Source organism: Cyprinus carpio, chromosome A4 (assembly GCF_018340385.1).
Source record: "Cyprinus carpio isolate SPL01 chromosome A4, ASM1834038v1, whole genome shotgun sequence".
NCBI classification, from domain to species: Eukaryota; Metazoa; Chordata; class Actinopteri; order Cypriniformes; family Cyprinidae; genus Cyprinus; species Cyprinus carpio.
In genome coordinates, this window is record NC_056575.1 from 16,969,924 (window position 1) to 16,996,870 (window position 26,947).

Here is a 26,947-nt window from a genome sequence, read left to right on the forward strand (position 1 = left end):
TTAATACATTTTAAATGTACTAAATTGCAGCTTGTTTTGCAACTAATTTGCAATAATATTTTGATACAAATAGGCCAGCTTTCAACTGAAATAACATTAAAGCATTATTTTAGTTTATCATAAATATTCTGCAGTAAAAACATACAAACAAAACAAAACAAACAAACAAACAAACAAAACAAAACAAAACAATAACAACAATAATAATAAAAAATAAACCTGTAGTCTTTCCGGTGGGTGAAACAGAAGACTTTTGCCTTATTAGAAGCTATCAGCTATCATCACAATGATTTTGAAACTTATATTTCAAGGTATAAAAAACGCACATACGGTGGTTTAGGTATATTTTGTTAAAGTATAATGTAAATGTAATTTTTCTGCAGTAGGCTAAGTTCTCTTTTTAAAGGACGTTAGATGTCTATTTCTGTTTCAGGGTATATTAAGGTAAATACGACAGGAGCATGAAAACTTAGTGCATCTTCAAAATTGATGTCACTGTTGGAAACTGTGTACTGCGTGCAAACATCCTTCTCTGTGATTGGCCAGAGCGTTGACATCATCACCCTCCGCAGCTCCTCCCCCAGTCTCCCCTGCACCAGGACCATCACTCGCATCCTTAGAGCATCAGCACGCCACAGCACGTTCTCTGCATCCAGAAGACTCCTGCTCCATCCTGATACAGCAGGCTTGAAGCTTTGAGATTACAGTAATGGAGAGCTTGCTGGATAACCCAATGAAAGCCGTGCTTTATCTCAAAGAACTGACCACTATTGTACAAAACCAGCAGAGTCTGATTCAAACCCAGCGGCAACGGATCGACGAGCTGGAGAGGAAGGTTGAGGATCTGATCGGCGAGAACCGTCAGCTGAGAGATCCGCATCAATACCACCATCATCCGCACCACCATCACCACCCATCCCCGCGGACCAGCAGCCCTCAGCCGGCCGCTCATCCGCACCAGCATTCGGCGACACACGGTCAAGCCCAGCCGCAGCAGCATCCGTCCAAACAGCCGCAGCATCCTCCAGCAGCTCCCATCCATCACCCACAGCACCTGCAGCTTGTACCGACATCCCCGCCGACTCTCAAAGCGACCCAGTCCAGCCCGGAGTCCGCGGAGGACGAGAAGAGGAGCCCGTCCTGCAAGTCTCTGGTTCCGCAGACTCCTTCGACACTGTGCCGGTCCGTTGGACTCGCCAGGAAAGCGGAGTGAGTAAAAATCGCACTGACAAACGAACACACTCTATTACCGGGAAATCATGCGGCATTTGTATGGTTTCAGAAATCGGTACATTACACAGTCTATTCGCTAAGGGGGGAATGCAGTTATAACTATAAATATTCACATTTTCACTGATAGCTACATTCTATCTAATAATAATGCATTTCATTTTAAGCAGCTTTCAAACAGCAAATGAAGCTCAAAATGCTTCATATATCAGAAAATAACAATTATAAACCATGCAAAATTGAGTTATAGAGTAAAAAAAAAAAAAAAAAAAAAACAGTGAAAGTATTAAACAGGTATATAATACTTACAGTATAACACTTGGAGGACACAAGGATGGATAATTTTACTATATGTATTACAATCAGGGTATTAAATAAACATTGTATTACAGTGTATTGGCATTAAATACCTTTATAAAGTATTATATATAGAGAATATGTATAATGTAAATGAATTGTCTAAAAAATATGTTAAGTTGTTAAATCAAGACATTAAGCTTTAAGGAGCTATTTTTATCTGACTGTTAAAAATGATGATGATTTTTGAATAATTTGATAATTTGAATAACCAGTATATTAAGATACTACCACATGAAGAATTAGCAGCAGCTAAACCTGACAAAACATTTTAGAGTGTAGAAAATGTACCAAAGTTTACATAATTCCTGTTCTAATTTTATGTGTGTGTGAATCAGCTGAAACATTCTATCAATAACAGTTTTGATAAATTGGTAGAACTCCAAAATATCACAAAGCAATAACTAGTATTTTCAGAACCAACATGCTAATTATGATCACCAAGAGGATAAAATATCCTTGCAGAATGAAATTTTAACCTTTTAAATCCTCCGTAGCACACCTGTAATTTCCTGTAGCAGGGAAACGTTCCAATACAGGTATTTATACAGTATTTATAAAGATGACATACAGTAACACTAACAATGTGTCATTACAAAACCTCTTATCTGTAATCACATATTAAACACAGTGTTCATAATTATTCAGTACTTATGTGAAATTACACAGTAAGAGGCAAGCTTTAATGTAACAAAGAAGTAGAAATATTTGATTTGATTGCTTTACGCACACTTCTGCAGATAATGAATATTAATGATACACAGACAGTCGACTGGATGTGAGTGTACTCTATAGATTTCCTGGGTGTTTTAACACACTGACTGGCTTTTGTCAACCCAACTCACAGAAAACCAACCCATGCAGATTGCCTCAGTAAATCCTCTTTAATATCAAAGGCCTATTTTAGGGTACTTTCTACGAATCTGCTGAACAAATAATATCCGGTTTTATCTGGCTATGATGTTGTGGTGTAACTGGACTGATGACACTTACAATCTGAAAGTGAGATAGTAAAGTAATTGTCTTTAGGTATTAACTCGCAATCTGATTAAGATAAAATCTAGGACAAAAATAAAGTGAATACTGTAGAAAGTTATAAGAGTAATATAAGATATTAAAGAGATATTCAGAGTTCAGTATAAACCTAGTCGACAGCACTTACGGGATAATGTTAATTACAACAGTAATTGAATTTTGATTTGTTGCTCCTTTTCTTAAAAAAAAAGTTAAAGAAAAACTGCCTTACAGTGAGGCACTTGCGGAAGACTCCATAAACTGTAAAATACTCACTGTTTTAATAGTATAGCCACAGGACATAAACAATACGCATCGTAACAAAATTTAAGTGTGACAAAATCACTTTCTTACCTTTTCTGTGTAACATTTTATCCAATACAATTTTGTTGCCATGACAATATAATACTAAAACCCTAAAATTGATTGTAAACATGATGAGAACAACATTACAGATCAAATAACACTAAATTGTACCAGGAGATTTAATAAAAGTGCTTTTATAAATTTCTAAACTTCGCACCTAAAATAAACACTAGCGGCAGTAAAACAAAAACAGATTTTATTCCTTTTCATACAAATTTAACAGTGACACATATAAATTGATTATTGAGATTTTATATATATACAATGCATGATCAGTTTCATACTGTGTGTATGATTATTATTATTTTTTTTTACATAATAAACTTGCAAAGGCAATCACCTGGTACAGCATTACACTTGCAGTGTGGAGGCTTTCGGTATGAGTCCTGTGAAACAAAAGTCATGAAAAGAGCTCAAAGGAAGCTTACATGGCATGGCTACTTCAGCAAATGAGTTTTGATACCACGTTTGCTTTTGTAAACACTGTTGGTCAGATTTAGGGAAGGGATTAGTTTAGGTTGTGCATTATTTTCAAATACAACAAAGCATTAACCTTTCAGCGGCACTCACTGGATATTTCGATAGCACAGATGCCAGACGTTATTCACCTAGATGGATGTGAACATATTTATAAGATGTACCTGTAACTTATTCGGTAGGTTCTCTTCAAACATTGAAAAGTGAAAACTGACCACAGAAATGTCCACAATAGCTCTGGTTTAAGAAAAACTGAGAATGCAACACATACTTGCTTTGAATTTATGAATCTGACACATCTGAGTTGTTTTGAGTTAGGCTCTATCTCTGATTTGAGGCTTTATCTCCTTAAAACCATCCACTTAAGAAGGATATGGATTATTTTATTTTTTTTGCATATACCAGATGTCACAATGAGTCACCGCAGCTGGGATCTGAAAGGGCACAGGTCAGACGAACCTGCGTGCTGTGGAATTAATGTGCAGCCTAAGATTAATGGCAGTCATAAATCACACTCAAAGGTTAAAATGGAAGGATTAAATAAATAAGCCACAGGGAATGTTGGTTAGACTGGATGCTTCCAGTTTATACTCAACCACAACCTTTGGCATCATCAACATTTCCTTTACCAGTGAGACATTTTGAAGGCCAAAACTGTTTAAGATCTCGATAAGAGTCTGGTGTAACTGCTGGGCAGATGTGATTTTCTTGCATTACACATTGAATGGCAGATGGCCTACTTTAAAAAGATGTGATATTTCTGAATGCATGTCCAGAAAAACTGATATCCATATGTTCTTCTACATCTCTTCGCCAGCATGTTTTATAAGGCAGTGTTCATATTTATTTATTTATTTATTTATTTTTTTTTTTTTTTTAACATTTTTTTTGGTGTTTTGTGTTATAGGGGTTTTTAGGGGTTTTGTTTTATATGAGTAATTAATTTGAATAATGCATATGCTAATTGTTAGTTGAGGCCTACATATCTGTAGGCCAATATTTTCCAGTCAGCAGCTTAATCTATTTCTCAGCTGATGTCACAGACCTCAAAGCACACATGCGCTCAGGTTTCAACGCCATCTGTTGTATTTGGCATCTGTGTTTGCTGAAATATCCAGGAACACAGAATGATTGGAATGCTAAGAATATACTGTGAAGCAGCATGTCCAAATATGCAATAAAACCCTAGACAGTACCTAAGTTTTTTTCATAATTGAATACCATGAAATGCAATCTAAAATCGGTAACTGTTCTAAATGGAGAACTCCTCTGACTGTAATTAATATTACTGAAATATTTGTTGTTTTAAATTTTGTTGTCATACATATATCATTTATACATCTGTCTTTTGCTATGCAACCAAAATGACCAAATTGGCCTTTCTGCATGAGAGCAGCCTCCGGCTTCGAATATGAAAGAAACATACACTGCATGAAAATGTTTGGCGCTCTGAAATGTTCACTTTTGTATACGCAAAAAAATGCCAGGTCATCCAAAGACCATCTTGTCTCTTTGCATGTAAATCTAGATTTATTCACACTGGTCTCTACTTGAACACACTTGCCCAAAAAACTGTGGGGGACGAATTTACGTTTTATTAAATGTGGGGGGACACGTTCCCCGCATACCTTGTGTATTCTACGCCCATGCTCCCACATGTTTTCATGCCATTTTAAGTCTTATTTTAACATAAAGTGGTTATGTCTAAGTGTGTGAGTTGTTAACTTACTTTTTAAAATGTGTATTCCCATTAACACCATTATATTGTTAATTCAGACTGATTCACTAATGAGCACAAATACAAGAGGCGGAATTTATCGCATGAAACAATTACAGCCAATCCAATCATATCACGATGGAGGCTTTCCCTTCTTTCACGTGACTTTACCCCCTTCGTTCTAAATTACCCCACCTCCCCAAACTCACGCAAGCTTTAGGGCTTCTGTTAAAACGCAATGCTGCTGTAACTTTACCTGCTGGTGTCGCTGTTGGACAATGTTCTTTTGAATCTTTTGAAAAATTAGTGATTGATTGACTTTTTAATGTTATATTTTGTAATATTGGCATTGTTATATTTTTGTACTACAACTTTTTTCCCTCAACCAATATTTTGAGGAGGCACTTCCCTTGCCTCCTCAGAGGAAACACGCCTAATATATAGTTTGGGATCATTTGAAAATTTACTTGTTTTCCAAAAACATCACATTTTCACCAGATCTACATTGTCACACAGAGGCCTATTATCAGCAACCATCAGTCCCCTGTTGCAATCTCGTGTTATGTTTGCTAATCCAAGTGAATCGTTTTAAAAGGGTAATTGATGATTAGAAAACCATTTTGAAATTATGCAAGCATAGCTGAAATCTGTTGTACTGATTAAGGGGGCAATAAAAGTGGAGTTCTTTAGGTTAGTGTAGTATCTGGAGTGTCAGGAGTTGTAGATTTGTGTACAGGCTCAAAATGGCCAGTGAGAAATAACTTTTTTTGAAAACACGCCAGTCTATTGATGTGCTTAGAAATGAAGGCTATTCAATGTGAGAAATTGTGAGGAAACTTAAAATATCTTACCATGCTGTGAACTACTCCCTTCATAGAACAGCTGTTGTGGGAGCAGAGTCCATCAAGCCAGTCCATCTTGTGGTAGATGCTCGAGGAAGCATGGGATGAAATCTCATCAGATTACCTTGAAAAACTGACAGCTAGAATGCCAAAGATCTGCCAGACTGTGCTGCATAAGGTGGCTTTTTTTGATGAAAGCAAAGTTTGAAGTACAGTACACATTCATTGTTTCAAATAAAATCATTATTTCTAACTCTGACAATGACTACATGTCCTTTTCATTTGCTAAATTGACTATTGAAACTAAATTCATGCGTGTTTTCATGGAAAACAAGCCCATTTCCAAGTGATCCCAAACTTTTTATTAGTAGTGTATATTAAAGAGTACTTATTACAGAAATACTATACTTTAAAAGAATATACTTGTCACAGAAGACAGGATGTGAACTTTGGTTGCAGGTAGTGTGGACAGAACACAAAGAATACTCAAGCAACGAGGAGATGATGGAGCAAAGAGGGATAATCAGGTAAGTCCAAACAGGTAAGTAGAGAGTGTTTATATTGTCCTTGTCCTTATAGTGTACTCGGGTGAGCGTGAGTATAACATAGATTGTGATGGGAAGGGGGATCCTGGTGTAACTGTGACAGTAGCCTTAGACATACTGGGCCACCAGTAGTGGTTTCGGATGAGCAAGAGGGTTTGCTGCATGCTAGGATGAACCAAGCCCAGGAAGTCTATAAGTTGACAGCAGAGTGAAGATGGAAGGAAAGTCAAACCCTCTGGACAACCCAGCAGAGCAGCATGATTCTGGGGTCCAGGTACCACTGAATCGGGCTTACAGTCAAGGAACTTGTAAGGATGGGTTCAAGTTCAAAGGGTGGTATGGAAGGAACATGGATTCCTGAGAGGGTGCCTGCTTTGAACCCTCAATACCACGACTGAGGTGCCCTTGAGCAAGGCACCGAACCCCCAACTGCTCCCCGGGCGCAGCAGCATAAAATGGCTGACCACTGCTCCGGGTGTGTGTTCACGGTGTGTGTGTTCACTACTGTGTGTGTGCACTTTGGATGGGTTAAAAGCAGAGCACGAATTCCAAGTATGGGTCACCATACTTGGCTGTATGTCACATCACTTTCACTTTGTTTTTTGTTTTTTTTTTGGTATTTTTGGACTCTGGATGGTAGGTGACATGACAGTTAAACTGCGTAAAGAACAGGGCTTTGACTGTGGTGGGTTGTGGACAGGACTGAGCAACTTCCCCTTCTTCCCCTGGTCAATCTGAATTCCCTCTTGGCTGTTGATATATCCAAGTAAGTGTGTGGATGGCAGGGAGAACATGTTTCAAACTGCTGGTGCTCTCTTAGCTTTTCCAAAACGAGAGTCATGTAGTGACAATGGCCAGTTGGATTCCAGGAGTAAATCTGGATATAATTAATGTACGTAGATGATGACAAACCAATGGAGATACTCCTGGAACATCTTGTTCACAAAGTTCTGGAATACGGAGGGCACTGGCCAACCCATATGGCATCACCTGGTATTCATTACCAGGTCCTTTTGGCATGACGAAGTTGGCCTTCCACTTGTCCTCCTTCCATATTCAAACACGGTTGTATGCACTCTGTAGGTACAGATTTGAAAATGCTCTTGCCCCATGGAATTGTTCCAATGTGGCAGGGGCCAGGGGAAATGGATAACGGAATTTGATTATAATATTAAATAAATTAACTAAAATATTCCAAGGCACTTGTGTGGTTCAACGTCAATCAACATGTTTTGGCTTGACACAGCCTTCTTGAGGACACATATCCATTACTAACACAAGCATTCTTTAAACTATTGGCAAAAAGTGGATCATCAAAATAGATGGTTAATCAAATTAATTAGTGGGAGTCCTGACCAGCTAACTCCTAAAAATTTAACTTTGTAGTAACTTTCAATACAGAGAGAGAGAGAGAGAGAGATAGATAGTAATGAATGAATTAATGAAATTAGAAAAATATTTGATAGTAGTATAGTTAGGGGCTCAATAATCTATGCAGTGCTCCATTCTTCTTAGGCAGGAAGAAGAAATTTGAAACAACATGGTGTTTGGAAGGGTGGACGTATCCCTGTTTTAGATCCTCTTCCACGTAGTCCTCCATGGCCATCTGCTCTGGTAATGACAGGGGATAGACTCATCCTTTGGGCAGGGGTAGACATGGCAAGAGATTACTGGCATGTTATGTGGAGAAAGTGGGGTGGCCCTTTGTGGACTGAAGATGTCGAGCTATGGATAATATTCGCTGGGGACATCTACCTGGCTCTCAGCATGTGGGCAACAGATGTAGCGCTGATGTAGAAGGGTTACAGAGAGGAGCTTACAAAGAGGAGGTTACAGAGAGGAGGTTACAGAGAGGAGCTCCTCTGCTACAGAGAGGAGCTTACAAAGCCCTCCCCCTCCCCCACCTCGGTGCCTCAGACCACATCACTGTCATGCTAATGCCTGCATACAGACCGCTCGTTAAAGTCGCCAAATCAGTTCAGAAACAGATTCAAGTGTGGCCGGAAGGGTCGTCAGACGCTCTTCCAGACTGCTTTGATACAACTGACTGGAATATGTTTAAGCAGGCTGGCACTTACAATAACACCACTGACCTCCAGGAGTACTCAGAGACTGTCACTGCCTACATCAACAAGTGCATTGAGGATGTAACAGTCACAAAAACCACCACTGTCCGGGCCAACCAGAAGCCGTGGATGACAGGGGAGGTCTACAGACTCCTGGAGACGCGGAACGCTGCCTTCAGAGCTGGTGATGAGGTGGGCCTGTGAACAGCCAGGGCCAACCTATCCCGTGGCATCAGAGAGGCTAAGAGACAGTACTCCAGGAGGATAGCCCATCAATTCAGTGACAGCAGAGACACTCAGAGCCTGTGGCAGGGGATACAGACCATTACGGACTACAAGCCCCCACCATGGACCTGTGACAGCAACATCTCTCTGCTGAATGAGCTGAACACCTTCTTCCCTCACTTTGAGGCACAAAACAGCTCCACTGCACAGAAGACTCCACCTCCTCCCGGTGACCAGGTGATGACGCTGACCCTGGACAGCGTGAGGAGATCATTCAGCAGGATCAATGCACGCAAAGCTCCGGGACCTGACAACATTCCTGGGCGTGTACTGAGAGGCTGTGCAGCAGAACTCTCTTATGTCTTCACTGACATTTTCAACATCTCACTTAGTCAGGCTGTTGTTCTCACATGCTTCAAAGCTACCACCATCATTCCAGTCCCGAAGAAGCCATCTCCATCCTGCTTCAATGACTACCGTCCTGTTGCACTTACTCCCATCCTCATGAAGTGCTTCGAAAGGTTAGTCATGCACCATATCAAGTCTGGCCTCCCCCCTCCCTGGACCCATTCCAGTTTGCATATCGGTCAAACCGGTCGACCGATGATGCCATCTCAACTACCCTCCACTCAGCACTCACACATCTAGAGAAATAAGACTCATACGTCAGAATGCTGTTCATAGACTTCAGTTCAGCATTCAACACAATCATCCCTCAACAGCTCATTCACAAACTGGTCGAGCTGGGGCTCAACTCTTTGCTGTGCAACTGGCTGTTGGACTTTCTGACTGGAAGACCTCAGGCAGTACGTGTCGGCAGCAACACATCCAGCACCATCACACTGAACACTGGGGCCCCCCAAGGATGTGTGCTGAGCCCCCTCCTCTTCACTCTGTTGACCCACGACTGCACACCGTCACACAACTCCAACCTCTTCATTAAGTTTGCGGATGACACAACTATAGTGGGTCTCATTAGCAACAGAGATGAGACAAACTACAGGAGCGAGGTGAGCCGCCTGGCCAGGTGGTGCAGTGACAACAATCTCTCTCTGAACGTGGAGAAGACGAAGGAGATTGTTGTTGACTTCAGGAGAGCGCACACTCACCATGCTCCTCTGACCATCAACGGTGCGACTGTGGAGAGAGTGAGCAGCACCAAGTTCCTGGGTTGTGCACATCACAGAGGACCTCTCCTGGACCGACAACACTGCAGCACTGGCCAAGAAATCACAGCAGCGTCTCTACTTCCTCCGCAAACTGAGGAGAGCCAGAGCCTCACCCCCCATCATGTACACCTTCTACAGAGGCACCATCGAGAGCATTCTGACCAGCTGCATCACTGTGTGGTATGGCGCCTGCAACGTGTCCTGCCGGAAGACTCTGCAACGCATAGTGAGAGCAGCTGAGAAGATCATTGGTGTTTCTCTCCCCTCCCTCCAGGACATTTACGGAACCCGTCTCACCCGTAAAGCTGTCTGCATTGATCAGGTGATCCCACTCACCCATCACACAGCTTCTTCAGTCTGCTGCCATCAGGGAGAAGACTGCGGAGTCTCCAGGCCAGGACCAGCAGACTGAAGGACAGCTTCATTCATCAGGCTATCAGGAAGCTGAACTCGCTCCTGAACTTGCTACCCCTTCCCTCTTCTGCCCCAGGCACCACTGAACTATGAACCTTCCCCCCAGATCCCACATCCCCAGGTCCTTCCACCCCCTCCCTCTAACATTCGATGACATGCACCAGTCACTTTGTGCAGCATTGGTCTGCTCACTACCTCATTCACCATGGAACTGACGTCATTCTACCACCTCATCAGTCAGTTTAAATAAAATAACTGCTCTTGAGCCCTTTTGTCACTTTAATCAGACTAAATAAGCTTTTCTTTATGCATTAAAATCTTTTTATCTGCACTGTTTGTTCACTGGTTTGCACTCTATCTGCCATGTGCCTTGCGCTGCTTTTATTTAACTTTATTTTTATTTTATTTTTTTATTATATGTCTTTTTTACATTCCCTTATTGTATAGTTATATCTTATATTTTATATTTGATCTAGATTTTTTAGGCTCTACTGTTAGTGTTATCTGTATGCACCGGGGGTCTGAGAGTAATGCAATTTCGATTCTCTGTATGTATGTACTGTACATGTGGAAGAATTGACAATAAAGCAGACTTGACTTGACTTGACTTGACTTTGTTCTCCACAAGGGATTTTTGAGGATGATGCTGAGGCAGATGAACAATCTTTGGAGGCATTGTTCACCCCACTTGAGGATCTCTACAGTAGCCCACAACAGTCAAGGAGAATGATGTTGAACCCAAAGACGTCCCAGGATGACGTTAGCAGGCAAGCTCTCCAGTACCAGAAAAATGGTGATTTCCTGATAGGTACAGTACACCCTAGCTGAAGTTGGAGTGTGGCTGTACAGTGGGAAATGGTATCATGGTCCAGGGTTTTGCCCACAATGGAGTGGATGGGGAGTTTCAGATTGCAAGGGATCATTGGGAGAGCTGACATCAGAGATTCCTGGAGACAACGTTTCTGGCCACTCCTGAGTCAAGGAGTGCTGTAACTGTATAGGAGATAGAAAATCAATACTAAAGTTTGTGGTGGAGAATTTATCTTAGGAAGTGGTTTAATGATGACAAGGCAAGACAATTTATTTGTAAAGCACCATTAAAAACAACAGTTAGTTGACCATTGTGCTGTACAACTTTTAATCATGTACAAACAGCAAAAACAGACATTACATGTCAATATTATACAGCACAGAGACATCTCACCACACAACATTAAATGACTAAATATCTCATGGGACACTCTGTAATGACACTCTGTGATGACACTCAGTGATGAAAGCTGCAAGCTCCTCAATACAGACACAGCCTCTCCATCACATGTCATTGTCATTTACCTGGGGAAAGGCAAAACAAGTCCATTTGCATTGCCTCAAAATATGGTTCTGGAGGGTGACCAAAGAGGAAGGATTGCAGGTCGCTGTTTTAATACTACATGACTGCAGTCGATGACCCATCCAGATGGAGAGTTGAATGAAGTTTTCCAGTCCCATCTGGTTGTCATATGCTGTATAATGCAGCCAGAGGGATGGTATCCGGCCCTGCCTGTTAGCCTTAGTCATGCCTGAAGTGAATAATCGATGATTGGTTTCTTTTCTTGACGAAGATAGTAAAGTTTTTCATTAAGCTTTGCTTTGCTGGCCAGAATATCAAAAACTTGATGGAAGTGGTTGAGGAATACATCCAATGATTGCACTATAAAGCTGGACACATTTCACAAAAAATTGGCCCACTGCAGGGCTTGTCCAGTGAGCAATAAGATGATGTAGGTGATTTTTGGACCTCAGTGAGGAACTGTTGCAGATACATTTCCAGGACTAGAGGACTCTGAAGTTAAAAAACGCTGCAATCCTCCTCTACATCAAAGTAGGGTGCTGGATTGACCGTGGGGCTGGCAAAACAGGTAGTAAAGGAGGACGGCAGTGCTTGTGTATTAGCACTGGTATCTGGGGCTCTGGAGTGTGGTTGTAGTAAATCTCAACTAGGATCATTAACAAGCTCCTCAGTGGGATCCAGTAGTGGTAATGATTATGGTCCACTGTGTGAATGCCCTGCTAAGTCCATAATGTTGGTCTGGACTTATGTCATTGATTTGGCTTTTATCTAAAGACAAAAGGTGATAACAAAAGAAGAAGGGCTGGCTCTGAGTACAGCAGTGATAAATAAATAGTGCGTGTAGTAACTGACAGTCTATGGTTTTAGGTAACATGGAGACAACACAAGCAGTATTCACAAGATGACAAGAAGACAATGGAGAAGAAGTAGCAATGAGGAGAACAAAGAGGGAGAGTCAGGTAAATCTAAACAGGTAAGTAAAGAGTCCAACAGTTACGACATACGCAAGCAAGTACAGACAATGAATGACCATTTGGCCTGAGTGTTTATAGTATCTTTAATTACAGTGATGATCTGTGACAAGTGTGGCTGAACAGTACTTGGGTAAGCGTGAGATTAATTGAGGAGCTGGTAAAGCTATGACAAGTGCAAACTGAATATGATATTTTTTTTCCACTTACTTGCATGTTAATTGCAATTAAATGAAAAAGTATTATAGTTTTAAAATAATATCAAATGTGGTTAACTGAATTGAGTGTTTTAACCCACACAAGTAGCACTTAAACATCTTCATATGCAATTTCATAATTACTTCAACTGTCTTTTAAAAATTTGGTTAAAGGGAACTGACGAATGTAATGAAAAGTGGTAGTATTTAATGTAATTTCTATTGAAACTTATATTACACATTTGTAATGATGATGTTGCAATTGAGTACATTAAAATATATTAACTTTAAATGTAATGTTGCTACTAAAGTTAAAATTATAATTTAAGGTTTAAAGCACAATAATATATTATTAATAAATAGTGATTTAAATGTACTTTAAGTGAAATTTGACATTACATAGTGCACATTTTAAAAGCGTACTTAAGATTATCAAGGAACAGTCATGAAAGTATACTCTCTTTAAGTACACTTAAAATACTTTAATTTGATAAGTATTGTATTATATGCCAGTACAGTTATTATGTATTATACTTATGGTCTTATTTATATTTGTATAGTTACAGTCATTATTTTTGCCATTTTTTTTCAGTGTCACTAGTGGTGTGGAAATTACACCACACCTAAAAGTTTATGAAGGTTAAAAAAAAAGCAGTGCCAGTTCCAGATTCTCCTCACTGAATATTTAAAGATGTCCTCAAAGTTTGTTCTCTTCTCCTTACGAGTGGCATCAGCTCTAAAAGCTGCATTTGAATCAACTCCAGACAGGTTCTTCTCTTCACTTTCTGCCAGGGACAAGGGGTCACAAGTCTGTTTTGGAGTTTTTTTTCTCAAATAAGGACAAGTTGTTTTTCTAATTTGGCTGTACTGCTCAGAACACATGTCCCTGCAGGGAGAGAGGAAAAGTTTCTACTTGAAATGGGATTGATGTGATGGAAAGATATAAGGGCATGAGGGAAGGTGGAGGAAGCCTGGTTTTCAGAAATGTTCCTGATGAGTGATGACAGCCAGGAAATTAAAGTTTGTACTAATTTGACATCGGTGTGGTAATTTGATTTTATGAGACTCATTTAATATTTCCCCCATTATTCATTGGCACAGAGAGTAAAGAAGGGATGGGAAAATATTGGGAAAAAAAAGGAATAATTTGATAAATGCATGGTATGGGTCCGGATCAAACCTGTGTTGTCCACATGAGCACCACAGCTCAATGTTTTTTTAAAGCAATATTGGTACCACTTTACAATAAGTTTCCATTGGTTAACTACATTAGCCACTACCATAACCATAATGATCCTAAAAATAAACTTTCCATTTTGGGGATAAAATCATGAAGTATACATATGTAGATCTGTTCATTTTGTAAACTTGCAAACCTGTGTGTTTGTGTGTGTCTGTGTGAAGTGGGCTATTGAGGTACAGGTTGCTCTTGGGCATCCCTCTGGCTCTGAAGTGCTGTCTCAAGTGCGACCCACAACTTTGCCAGCTCTCACCTTAATCAGAACACACAGGTGTTCACCCAAGTGATCTGACTTGTACTTTTACGCACACACATTGACATCTACCATGAATATGAATACACACACTTGCATATTCCCCCTGGCATACTCCAACTCCCTGTCTGCTCCTTGGCTCCTAAGTGGCTCCCCATTTCTCTCCATATTTGTCTGCAGCTGAGGAACTACAGGATAGCAGTGTGTGCCAAGACTGTGAAGTTAGATAGAAATGAAGGAAAGCTGTAGCTAGTGTATGCCAGTCATATTACACTTAAAATTGTTATGATTTATTGTACTTTTTTTCAGTAATTCATCCTAATTATATTATTCATCTAATTTAATGTAAGAATGAGCTGGTCCATTTGTAACTTGAATGTGTGAGGCTTCCGGTGTCAGCTGCTTTTAGTTATTTTAGCTGTTCTGAAATAGTCTGTTTGATATTGAAAACTATTATATTGTATTTATTATATTATTTTTATTATCACAATCATAAACACACTGCTTTGTTGGACAAATAGTACTGTTATTCTTCTCATTATTTACCTATAGCAGGGGTTCTCATGGTCTTCATTCAAAGGTCCAAATCTGAATTTTCATCAGTGTCAAAGGTTCGGATCGGAACAATTGGTTATTATAATAGACGTTGACTAATATGGGTTTTTCTTTGGTTGATGACGATATTTAGAAATCAGGGCAGCTGATGGCCGATATATGATGCTGATTTTTTGGGCTGATTTTCTTTTTTTTTCATTTCATGTTTATTGCAGGGTACATGGTGGTAATAACTAGTAGTAGTAGTAGTAGTAGCCTAATTCATAGTAATAATAGATGGCTCAAAATGTAAGCACCTTCTCAAAACATGCTTTTTGTTTATGTTTGTTGACCCACTGACTTGCAAATGCAAATTAATTCTCTGCCACCAGGAGGCGCTGTTGGAGCAGGAGATATAGCTGTTTCCCCAGTAACGAAATGAAAATGACATTGAAGCTTTTCTGAAGGTGGTTGGTTCTTTTTAAAGATACATTCATATAAAAACACCTGCGCTGCTTTTTAATTTTAAAACGTGCAGTGTCCATGTTTCAATGAGGTAGGCTTATAAGCCTCTTGGAAAATCTAGCTATTTGTGCCAGTCAGTTTTGATATAGTATATGCAAAATGTATGGGAAACACTTGGACACTGCTATAAGTCAAATGGCCGGCATAATCTAAGTAATAATAATAATAATAAAAAAAAAGATATGTATGGGTATTAGTTGTGAACTGTGTGGGGTGATTTGTCTATGTATTAGGCTATGTAGATGTCTTGATAGATGTGTTGAGAAAGATGTCGTTAAATATATCGTTTTTTATTTCATTTTTGATTTTATTTTGTAAGACATAAAATAAGACTAAATAAATGATTTACAAGTTTAGCAGTTTATCAAATTAGGAAAGTAGTGCTCTTAAAATACGAAATGGAGGCAGGCCAGGACTTTGAGAAGCATTGACCTATAGTGACAAACGACTTCTGTGTTGCAGAAAATTATGGATACAAAATGTATGTTTATAATAATCATAAACACCATTAATTTTGTAACATTTAATTATTTTATATCCGTAAATACTTTATACATTATAAAATATACACTTAAATATTTTACATTACACTAAAACTTGTGTGTCTGTATTATTAACTAAACATCATATGAACAACCAGCCCGATTCGTACATATTTTATGAGGTGGCTAATTTGTACGAATTTGTATGACCACACTCATACAAATTCATACTATTTTTGCCAAATCGTACGTATTTTACGAGTTGCACCTAACCCTGCCCCTAAACCTACCTGACACTGGGGTTTAGACAAATCATATAAAATTGTACGAGCGCGGTTGTACAAATTCATACAAATTAGCCACCTCGAATTGGTCGTGAGATAGCGTTGCAACAACCAGTTGGTTATTACAGGGAATTCTCACAAACCTTTACCAACATAACAGCAATGGTTTTTGGTTAAGTTAGATTCAGATATGACCAGAAGAAAGACTTGAATTGAGTAAGTCACATGTTAATTTAGCTAATGCTCAGACTTATTCAAGTGAATGAACTAATTTGTGGTTTGTTTTGGCTGATTCATTTGCGACACATTGCAAAAGAAGATGTGATGTATATTTTTTATTGTTTTGTGACATCCTTTCTTTCTCTCTCTTCCTGCAGTTCAGACTGCAAGGTCACAACTAAGCTAAAACATGATTCATTTTGCCCTGGTGTCGGTGACAAATGTAGATTACTGTACAGAAGACTGTCAGAGTGTTTTAGTTCAGTGCTGATTCCACACCAGCAGAAAAATGCAGACACTCAAGAACCAAACATCATGATAATCATTCGGTTCCAGTATTGGTATATTGGTATATATATGAATAAAAATCAGTTCTTGTTTCTCAATCCTAGTGCTGGTGCTAGGATTTTCTCAGTGTGGATGCCAGGCACGTCTGTGTGGTTATGACAGGGTGACTGGCTCTGGCTTTTTGTGTGGCAGAAACCCAAATCATGAAAAGCACATTTTCTATTGAGTGCTTTTAGATTGCTTCATTTTTCTTTTCCCTTTTTTCCAAGTCTGTGCAGCAGCATCTGAAAAAGCCTTGCACATCATTAGTCAGGACCGTACGTGCTCAGAGACAGGAATGTGGGGGGAAGGGTGTGAAAAGGTGACTATGCAAAGGTGACTTTCAAACATTTGCAGCAGTCCCTGCTGCACCCAATGGACAGAGAGACAGAAAGAGATGGTGATTGGGAAAGGTCAAACAGCAGTGGAATTCTAAAAGGAAGAGCGGCCACATGTTTGTACATAGCGACTGCACACTGACTCACTCACAAATAATAAGTGTAATGCCACATTGTTGTACCACTTCCATCTGAAATATATATATATATGACTGCACACTGACTCACTCACAAATAATAAGTGTAATGCCACATTGTTGTACCATATATATATGATAAGTGTAATGCCACATTGTTGTACCACTTCCATCTGAAATATATATATATATAATTCTATGTTAACCGTATATTATTAATTTTATCATTGATACTGAATAATTGTGTGACTAAAAGCAATGCCATTGACAGCAATGATACTCGTTGCTAACCGTATGAAAAAACAGCAACAGCACTGACAACAATGCCTTTGGCAGTAATGCCACTGACACCAATGCTACTGACAGTAAGACAGTAAAACCACTGACATCAATATCCGTGACAGTTTGATAGTAACAACATTTATAGCAACATGACTGAAAGCAATGCTGTTGACAGCTACATCACTGACACCAATGACTGCCATAAACACCACTGACAGCAGTGCCACTGACAGTATCGTTATTGACAGCAGTGCCACTGACACCAATGTGACTGACAGTAATGCTACCGACAGCTACACAACTGACAGCAATGTCAATTACAGCAACGAGACTAACTGTTGGTGATGCTACTGACAGTGACATTACTGATAGCAATGCTGTTGACAGCAACACCACTTAAAGAATTGCCATTTACAGTAAAAATGCAACTGGCAGCAGTAACAATGTAGCTGAAAGCTACTGACAGCTACACCACTGACGCCAATGTGACTGACAGCAACGTAACTGACAACGTTTTGAAAGTAACGCTACTGACACCGCTGAGACCAAGGCCTCTGATTGGAGCATCACGCAACGTAACTGACAACGTTTTGAAAGTAACGCTACTGACACCGCTGAGACCAAGGCCTCTGATTGGAGCATCACCGACATCAGTGCGACTGACCAATACAACTGAGAGCAATGCCACTGACAGTAATGTGACTAACAATATGGAAGTAATTTCACTGACAAACTATCATTGATGGTAACACCACTTTCAGTATGACAGTAATGGCAGATTATAGTGTCAATGACAGATTGACGGTAACACATTTGATGGCAACATCACTGACATATTGACAGTAATGGCATTAACAGAGACACCACTTTCAAATTTTAATAAAATTGATTTCTTTTTTCCCCCACATATTTTCACACTAATGGCATTAACAGAGACACCACTTTCAAATTTTAATAAAATTGATTTCTTTTTTCCCCCACAAGCTTTTTCTTATGCATTCAGTGCCGGCTCCCCCACATATTTTCACATATTGTTTTTATTAATTAAGCTTTTTCTTATCTCAGTCTTACCATTGCTACTATATTTCACAACATATTTTTCTGTAATTGTTATTTTGGAGCACATTTTCATGCTCTAATACTGAATATATATGCTATATATATAGCATATAGGTCCCAAGAGGGTTTGGATATACATTACTGTACGCAGCCCCACCTATGAGGGTTGTCTGTTGCAGAAAAGGGAAAGCACAACTTTCTGTCACCTATTTGTTTGTTTCTTTCATACTGTTATTTGTCTATTTGTCTGTTGCCCCCTTACACAACTTAGAACCTCCGCGTTCCTCCAAGACCAGACATGGTCCACTTCACGGCGTAATTCTCGTAGACGGTGCTCTTGCCAAAGTGATGGTGCTTCCCACCCTCCTGGGCGCAGTCACCTAGAACCTTTTAACATAGGAATGAATATTCCTTTTTTAAATAATGGTTCAACTGAGGAAGATGAGATTTATTTGCATTTAACCAACTGGCAGTGATGCGGCATTTAACCAATGTTTTATGTATATGGGAGAGCATTTAACCAATGTTTTATGTATATGGGAGAGCTTAAACCTTTGACTCTTGGCCCAATAATTTCTTAGCATGGGCACTAGGAAGTTGGTAGCAGCTTTTGGAATGTCTAATTAGTAAAAAAAAAAAAAAAAATGTTTTGTCCAAATGTCTGATTTAGTATGCCATACAATTTATAATCATCTGGAAGGTTAAAGATGAAAAAAAGCACCACCAAATGGAATTTTAAAAATGTCAATTTTTACATGTTTATGAAAAACTTTTTTAATAATGCCATGCAAAACTTGCTAAAATACCTACTGTGGCCAAGAGATGAAACCCTATAACTTAATCTTATGAGAAAGGAAATTAGCTTCCAGAAAAATATCTTCATTAAAGTGAAACAACTTAGTTGACATCTGAGCTGTGGATTGCATGCACATGTGTTCAGTGCTGCAGTGCAGTTGCGTTGTGCTAATCGCCCTTAGTGGTCTGACCTTACAGAACTCTTCTTTGTTACATCATCAGTTCATGTGGTGATGACTCATCGGGTCTTTTCGCCTAAGACTGCGATTTCTAAACTGCAACGGTGCATGTCTGAATACCGCTGAACTTGGGGGACCTTCCTGAATCGCAAAATGGTCCCATAAAGCGAATTTGCTTTGTTTAAGGAGCCTACAGGCATTTGAAGAAATTAGCACAGTTCTCAGACTTGCAACTTGATAACATTATACAGGTACTGGATCTTTTAGTTTTATTATTATTTGATACATTCATAACAGAGAGGCTCAACTTATGCTAATTTTGGGCTCTCTATTACAAGCCCTTTAGCGCCACTTTTAGTTCAAAGTTCACTTATGCTTTAGCAAGAACATTTTACAATAAGGTCTCAGTTGTTAACATTAGTTCTCGACCACGTCACCGAATGGCCGGGTCTGGGACATGCATCAGGTTAGCATGAACTAACAATAATATGGCGTTTCTTACAGTGGCGGCATTTATCGTAAACCACTTTGCCGTATTAGTGCCTAGTTAATAAGGCAGAAAATTGTTCATATAGACTTGTTCATGTTAGACGAATGCTATCACAGTACATTAGGACACTGTTCCTACACCTGCTCCTCTGGGAGAATCACAACTTTGCAATTTAAAAAATGTATCAGAGTTTTTTAAAATGAACGACCTGGTGAATCGTCATGCATTCCGGGCAAGAAATAAATGGGGTGCTATAGAAGTGTTGTTAATTGTTAGTTCGACCCTCTTGCCCGGGAAACACAATTAACTCATCCAATAACAAATTAAACATTATAAATCTTGTGACAGCTCTCCCTACTGTTTTAGCTTCTACCACTACGCTCTTTCGGAACTGTGGCTCCTCTGGATCGGAGAAGCAAAGGATATTTATTGCGGGGTTTGCAACCCACTAATTCGCGCCGTGCTACTTTGGTTTCGGCCTGCCGAACGATTCATTCATCATCTTGATGCATCTTTTTACCTTTAAAGTTGTTGACAATCCAAAAAACCCTGTGCCCAACACGTGAGGCAGCAATCGTGACCATCACCCGTTGCCAGGTATCTTTAGGGTTAATTATAAGGACGATCCGTCGTTAGACAAAGACGCACCATGTTCTTTTAGAGATTTTTTTTTCTAAAGAAAACAGGGGAATTGGCCGCTTGACACGACAGGGGGTAGTGCAGCCTGAAGTGTGCAATCCATAATCAGTCTGAAGCGCCGTCTGCATTCTCAGAGCTGTAAGCAGGTTCACAGCAAAAAAAGAAGAAACTAACGCTCAGCTCCGAGCCGAAAACATAATGATTGCTGTGTACATACTCCGCATCAGCGGGTTGGCATTGATGCCAAGCATTGGCTCGTTTAGGTTTTACACCGAAGTAGATTGGTCGAATCCCATTTTCGTCGGCATTGGAGTAGGAAGAGTGACCGACTGAAAGGGTAACATCATAATTTGCCTTGAGTCGATATTGCATGTGGCTTGTCTCCGTCTATGTGGGTGTTCTGGTCTTTTCTGAATGTAATGTTTAAGGCTTAGCATTATTTCCCCAAGTAGGACATGTGGATGGATCAACATCTTTGTGGGTTTTGGTGCAACATTCCTAAACTGTATTAAATATTTAAAAATCAACTCTGACTTTGTCACTGTCAACCGTTGCTCATTCTTGCACAAAATTCAGTACTGTGAGCATGCAGTAGTGCATAAGAAATTCTGTTTAAACATAATTTTGTGGTATGTAAGCCAAAGTGAATTCTATGCTGCCTTTACATTGTACAGATGCCAATAGATTGCTTTGTTTTCAAACCGAATAATATGTGAATCACCGTTGAACACCACAGTAGCAGTTGTAGATCTAGAATATGAAAGCATTAAGATGGGGAGGTTCTCTGGTATAGCCCTGCTTGTTGCATTTCTTATTCTAATTTAGAATAACACATAGAGAGTTTGATTAGAGAAAAAAAGTATTTTCTGTGAATCAGTTCTTTCATTCTGTTTATTTCGTTTTCATGAAATTGCAAGTGTATATCTAACAATGCTGACTTCATCTCAAATTGCAGTTTTATATCATATTTGTGACTTTATTTCTCAAAATTGTGACTTTCTCTAAATTATGGTTTTATATCTCATGACTGCATCTTTTTTTCACATTTACAACTTTATTTCTTAGAATTGCAGCATCATATTGCAAACTGTTTGTTTGTTTGTTTGTTGCTGTTGTTATTTTTCAGATTGAATGTGTTCATTGTGATTTGAATATTTTTTATCCTTGATTGGTTACAAAGTTGGTCTTAAATTTTTGTTAATATTTGCATTATGAAGTATAAGATGTTTTACATTTTAGTACCCTAAATTACCTTTTTCATTTACAGTACCTACAGGTTTTAGTGGTAGAGTTGAATTTAGAATTAGGGCCTATGTTTATTTGATAGGAATGTGGTTTAAAGGGGTGACAAAAAATGATCTAGAAACATTAGGGCCTTTCGCACCGTGGGAACCTTTTCACAGTACTAGAACTAATTGTGGAGCTACCCACCTTTTGGCGTTTTCGCACCGCCGGAACTGGTTGTGATTTTAGTACTGGACTGCCATTTTCGAGAACCAAATTAGGTCCTTCTCCGGAGCAGGGTCTAACCAGCATTACTGGTACTACATGTGACGTAAGTATACATTGATTGGCAAGACGCGTTCAAAAACGCCCTCACCCACCGTGATTTAAAAAGCCGTGTAACCATACTATAAACATTTGGTCAAATTATTTTGCAAGTCTGATGAACAGCGATAGATGGACAGATGCTGAAGTGCAGGCACTTGTAGCAAATGTAGCACTGCCAGTTGTCATTGGAGAACTTAGTCCTCCTTTCCGTTCTTTCAATCGCTTTACGTATACGTCGACATTCCATGTCCATTATTGTGAAACCCACGAGACACAATAAAAACCCAGCTCTGATCACAGCGTCCTCCATCCTCCTGTTGTTAATGTTGTTCTTCTTTGTTTCTGTTGTTGAACGCTGCACACAAATGACATCGCTGTCGACCGGCACTGCCTAGTACACACTGTCAGTGCGAATGCAACCCTTTAAATGGTACTGGGAAATAGTTTGCGCAAAATCATCCCAGTACTTTAGTACTGTACATTTAGTTCTGGAGCTAAAGCGGTGCGAAAGGCACTATTTAGGAAACATCCAGAAAGTCTTAAGAAGATGATTTCCAAACTGTGCTTAGAAAACATGTGTCACAGCACAGTGGTGTAAAAGGCACACACTTTTGGGTTGTTACTTAAACCATCTCCTGAATTCTTAAAGTATTAACATCCCAACTCTTTCTAGTCATTTCTCGCCCCTGCCCTATTTTTCTTGTATTGTGGGGAGAATGCAGAAGCTTGCGAGACTGCTCTAGCCTTCCTGCTGATGCAAACCTTTCAAGGAGGCTTAGTGCTTTAATACTGAATGAGTGTATGTGTTTGTACGTTTCTGAATTTGAAAGATGGGGCTAAGTCTATTTTTAAAAGCTGATCCTCACAGGACCCATCCTCATGCTATTCTTGTCTATTTTTAACGATTAATCAACCTTATGGACTGAGTAACATGATTTATGCATCATATTCTGTTTAACAGGACACATTCAGCTGAGACTGTGAGCCATGGTAGATAGTACTTTAAAGATGCATTCATGCTAGAGTCTGATGTCTATTTTTCTAGCTCGGTTTAATGGTTTGGTGATTTGTTTTCAGAGTTTTTTTTTTTTTTTTTTGTCAAATTGAGTCTGCTTGAAAATAATAGTGTGGGCAACAGTCATCCAAATCATCCAAGCCTAAGGTTCTCGTTTATGAGTACAACCTTAAAACCCAGACTTACATTGTGTCCTAATCAATGAAGTTTTAGAAGATGAGTTTTCAAAATCTCATTGCTCCAAAATCCTCTGTATTAAACATAAAAAATATTCGTAGTGACTGTCAATGTGTCACACTGCGCAGCAGTTCAGTGTTCATTGTGTAGAGACAAATTACTAGATGCACTGTGTCTGAATATGACGCAGTGTAAATGTCATTTTGATAGGTCTCACTTCTTTGGTGTCATGAAGAAATTTATTGCATAGCTTAATAATTGGATTCCTATAACAGTGATTCAAATTGATGCCAAATAATCTTTTTTTTTCTCCACAAGAGTGGAGCTTGATTTGATACAAGAGGTCCTAATCAGATTCCATACATGCTCTGCTGTCAAGTCGTGAAATACTCAACCAATTTGTAAGTGACTTGCATTGTTAGCAGGGACCATAACTATGTTAGCAGGAAATCATAGTTGGCAGGAACAAAAGAACAAGAGAGAACGGTCAAAGCTAATTCAACACGATCTGGATCTCACTTGTCTGATTTCAAATCCATTAATTACTTTGGATTTATTTTTTACCTATTTATCCTTTTTTTAACATTCACACCTTAATTTTGTTTTTGCAAACTATCTGTTAATTGCATATAATGTTGTTTTACCATGTTTTTTTTTTTTTTGTCTCTATAAGTGTGAAATTGATTTTTGTGAATGCTAATGAATAGCTTTGTCTGGTATTATGGACCTCTTTGTCCTGACCACATGTTATTTTGAATATCAGTTCAACGTAAATAAATAAAAACTGGCTTTTTACTAGTGTTGTAAAGTCAGAAAAAATTATGCAAATTGGTTCTTTTTGATAATTTTGTTTCATTAGACCTAAAAAAGCCATTATGTCATTATAAGACATTCTGTGACATTTCACGTTTTTAAGATGTTTTATATATAATTGTCAATGTAGATAAATAGTTGTCAGAATAGCATTGGCCAAAATAATCTTTATATTAGTCATATAGTAGCTAGAAATTACCAAAAGACTGACTCACAAAACAATTAGGCTGCATCAGTCTTATGAACAAATTCCGAAGTCCATTTTACACACTATTCACCTGGTTCATTGAAAGGAACCAACTCAAAATCTGGCAAAAAATAAATAAATAATACAAGACGACATGACATCCAGAGCTGTGGAAAGATTAGGGCTTGGAACAGTTTGTTTTAACCAGCTAGAGCTTTATACATTTGCTCAGTGAGGAATTATAGAGGTTTAACCTTGGAAGGTGGGGCAAAACGAGAGATCATTGCCCTCTCAGTGTACTGTTGGTTAAACCTAGAATACTAATGCTTGGCTGCATTGTCATTAGGTCTGCTGTATTGTGATGAGCTCACAGGATGATGACCTCATTGCAGAGAAGGAAAAAAATCATGGTTTTGTCGAAAATAAGCTTTTAGAGTGAAAGCCTTTCTTAAAAGAGACATATAAATTTAAGTTATTTTGATGCATGAGGTCACCAAATGACTCATATTAAGTAAATTAAAGCATTTTTAATTTTAAGAAAATAAGTGGTGCTTACCAGAGTAATATTTATTATTCATATACTTGATAATATTTAGGGTTTATTCAATTGAATTTGATGGAACTGTACTATACAATTGATGTGTAAATATGAAATTACCCCTTTTATGCCTTTTTGTAAGGTTCCCAATATTGTTTTTGGAGCCTCATACAATAGGTTTACATGCATGCAAGGTCAAAAACGCTTTCATTTCTCAAAATATGCATTTAATATCACCTAATTTTCCAATGATTCTCAAGCGATTCATTCGAATCAGTTCTAAGATTCAGTGTCTCTAAATCCCTCCTTTCCGTGAGCCTACTCTGCTCTGATTGGTCAGATGGCCAAGTTTGTTGTGATTGGTCTACCGCATACAGCGTGATTTTAATTTTAACCACTGATTCTTTGCAGCCTCATCTTTCAGAAGTGAAAATAAATTAAACATTTTTTACAGCATAGGACACAGCGTCTTCTCAACATGATGTCTACCACACAAACAAGCTACAGTGTTTGAGGGCGGGTCACGTTGTTTGCGGCGGGTCAGCGTAGAACAGGATAATGCAAATGTGGCCGTTGGAAGTGGGATTTGAATTAGGCTGTTCAGAGTCAATTCTTTCTTTTGGGAGACAATAACATTTATTTATTGTGCATTTTCAGCTTTCCAACTTTGCAGATTGTTTACATTCACATAGAGCTACATTACACACTCAGTGAAAGGCAATATTCAAAATGGCATAACCGGCACTTAAAAAAAAAAAAAAAATCACAACAAAATGAAAATTTGCAGTTTCATTTAATTAATCACCCTCAGGCCATCCAAGATGTAGAAGACTTTTTTCTTATACTTTTAATAAAATTTGATTAATTTTGAGTTATGTCATCCAGGGTACCGGGAAGTGTGTTGTATACTTAAGCTTATTTAAGTCTGGATTAGTTATATATATATATATATATATTTAGACCCCTGTCATCAACACACACATACACAAACAAATAATTCCACTCACCACGCCTAATCCTCTGTAAGGTGTTTTGAGTGAGTCCATCAAAACTATTTCTTAAACATTCATGTACATTTTAATATATTTATATTACCTCGAGAATAATTGACAGTTGTGTTGTATTTCTTTTTGTATTGGATTTCCAGCAAAAAAGAACTATATTATGAAACTGTAATGTTTCTATGATATAAAATAACTTTTAAGATTTTGATTATACCACCAACTCCTATTGTTCCTTGTTGTCAAGCTATTTATTTTAATCAAATGAATACTTTATTTGTTTGCTATGAATACAAAAGTGTTGCAGAAAATGTCAGGGGTACTTGAGGGGCAGTCAGTGTGTTTGAAATGTGAAAACATATTGCATTTTATTCAAAAACACAATTTAAACTTTAAAGTGATAAAACCTCAACTGTACAAACTTAGATCTAATGTTGTGTTTATGCATTTTAAAATGATGAATTTCTTCCTGTGCTGTCAGAAACATAACTTTCATCTTTTCAAAAGCCCCCGGGGTTCATATGAGTTCAGGATCCTTTGAAATATATAATTTTATTCTGAATCAGATTACAGCACTCTTGATCAATTCATGCATGTCTTTCTCCTTTAAACAGACTCATCCAGTTGAAAGTTACTGTTTTATTCTTTCAAGCAAACCTTGGCTATCCTTCTGAATTGTAACATTTGCTTTGGGTTGTTAAATAATGACCAGGTGTGTTTTTCAAGGTCATTGATTTTAACACTTGCTCAAGTTTCATTTACACAGCTGTTAATTTACTGAGCCTACTGACCAAATCCACATTTATGTCGCCTCCATTCAAAAAGCCATTTTCCATGTCAACAGCAGTAAGTCGTGCTCTAGTAATCTGTTCCCATTTGAGGCCTAGCATATACATAACCTATTAACAATCCAGTGTCAAGTCACACCCATTAACAAAAACACAATTAGTAGGACCATT

At 38.6% G+C, this 26,947-nt stretch overlaps 1 protein-coding gene across 3 annotated transcripts in view; it reads left to right on the forward strand.

Moving 5' to 3' along the window:
* Positions 1-484: 484 nt before the first annotated feature.
* LOC109065022 (IQ motif and SEC7 domain-containing protein 3-like) overlaps positions 485-26,947 on the forward strand; it is a 129,445-nt gene continuing 102,982 nt past the window's right edge. Inside the window, exon 1 of one of the 3 annotated variants that reach the window (XM_042743354.1) lies at positions 485-1,209. In XM_042743354.1, coding sequence (XP_042599288.1) covers positions 710-1,209 — 500 coding nt within the window. In that variant the 5' untranslated portion in view covers positions 485-709. The remainder of the gene's footprint in view (positions 1,210-26,947) is intronic. The other 2 variants (XM_042743353.1, XM_042743357.1) reach the window with 2 other exon arrangements.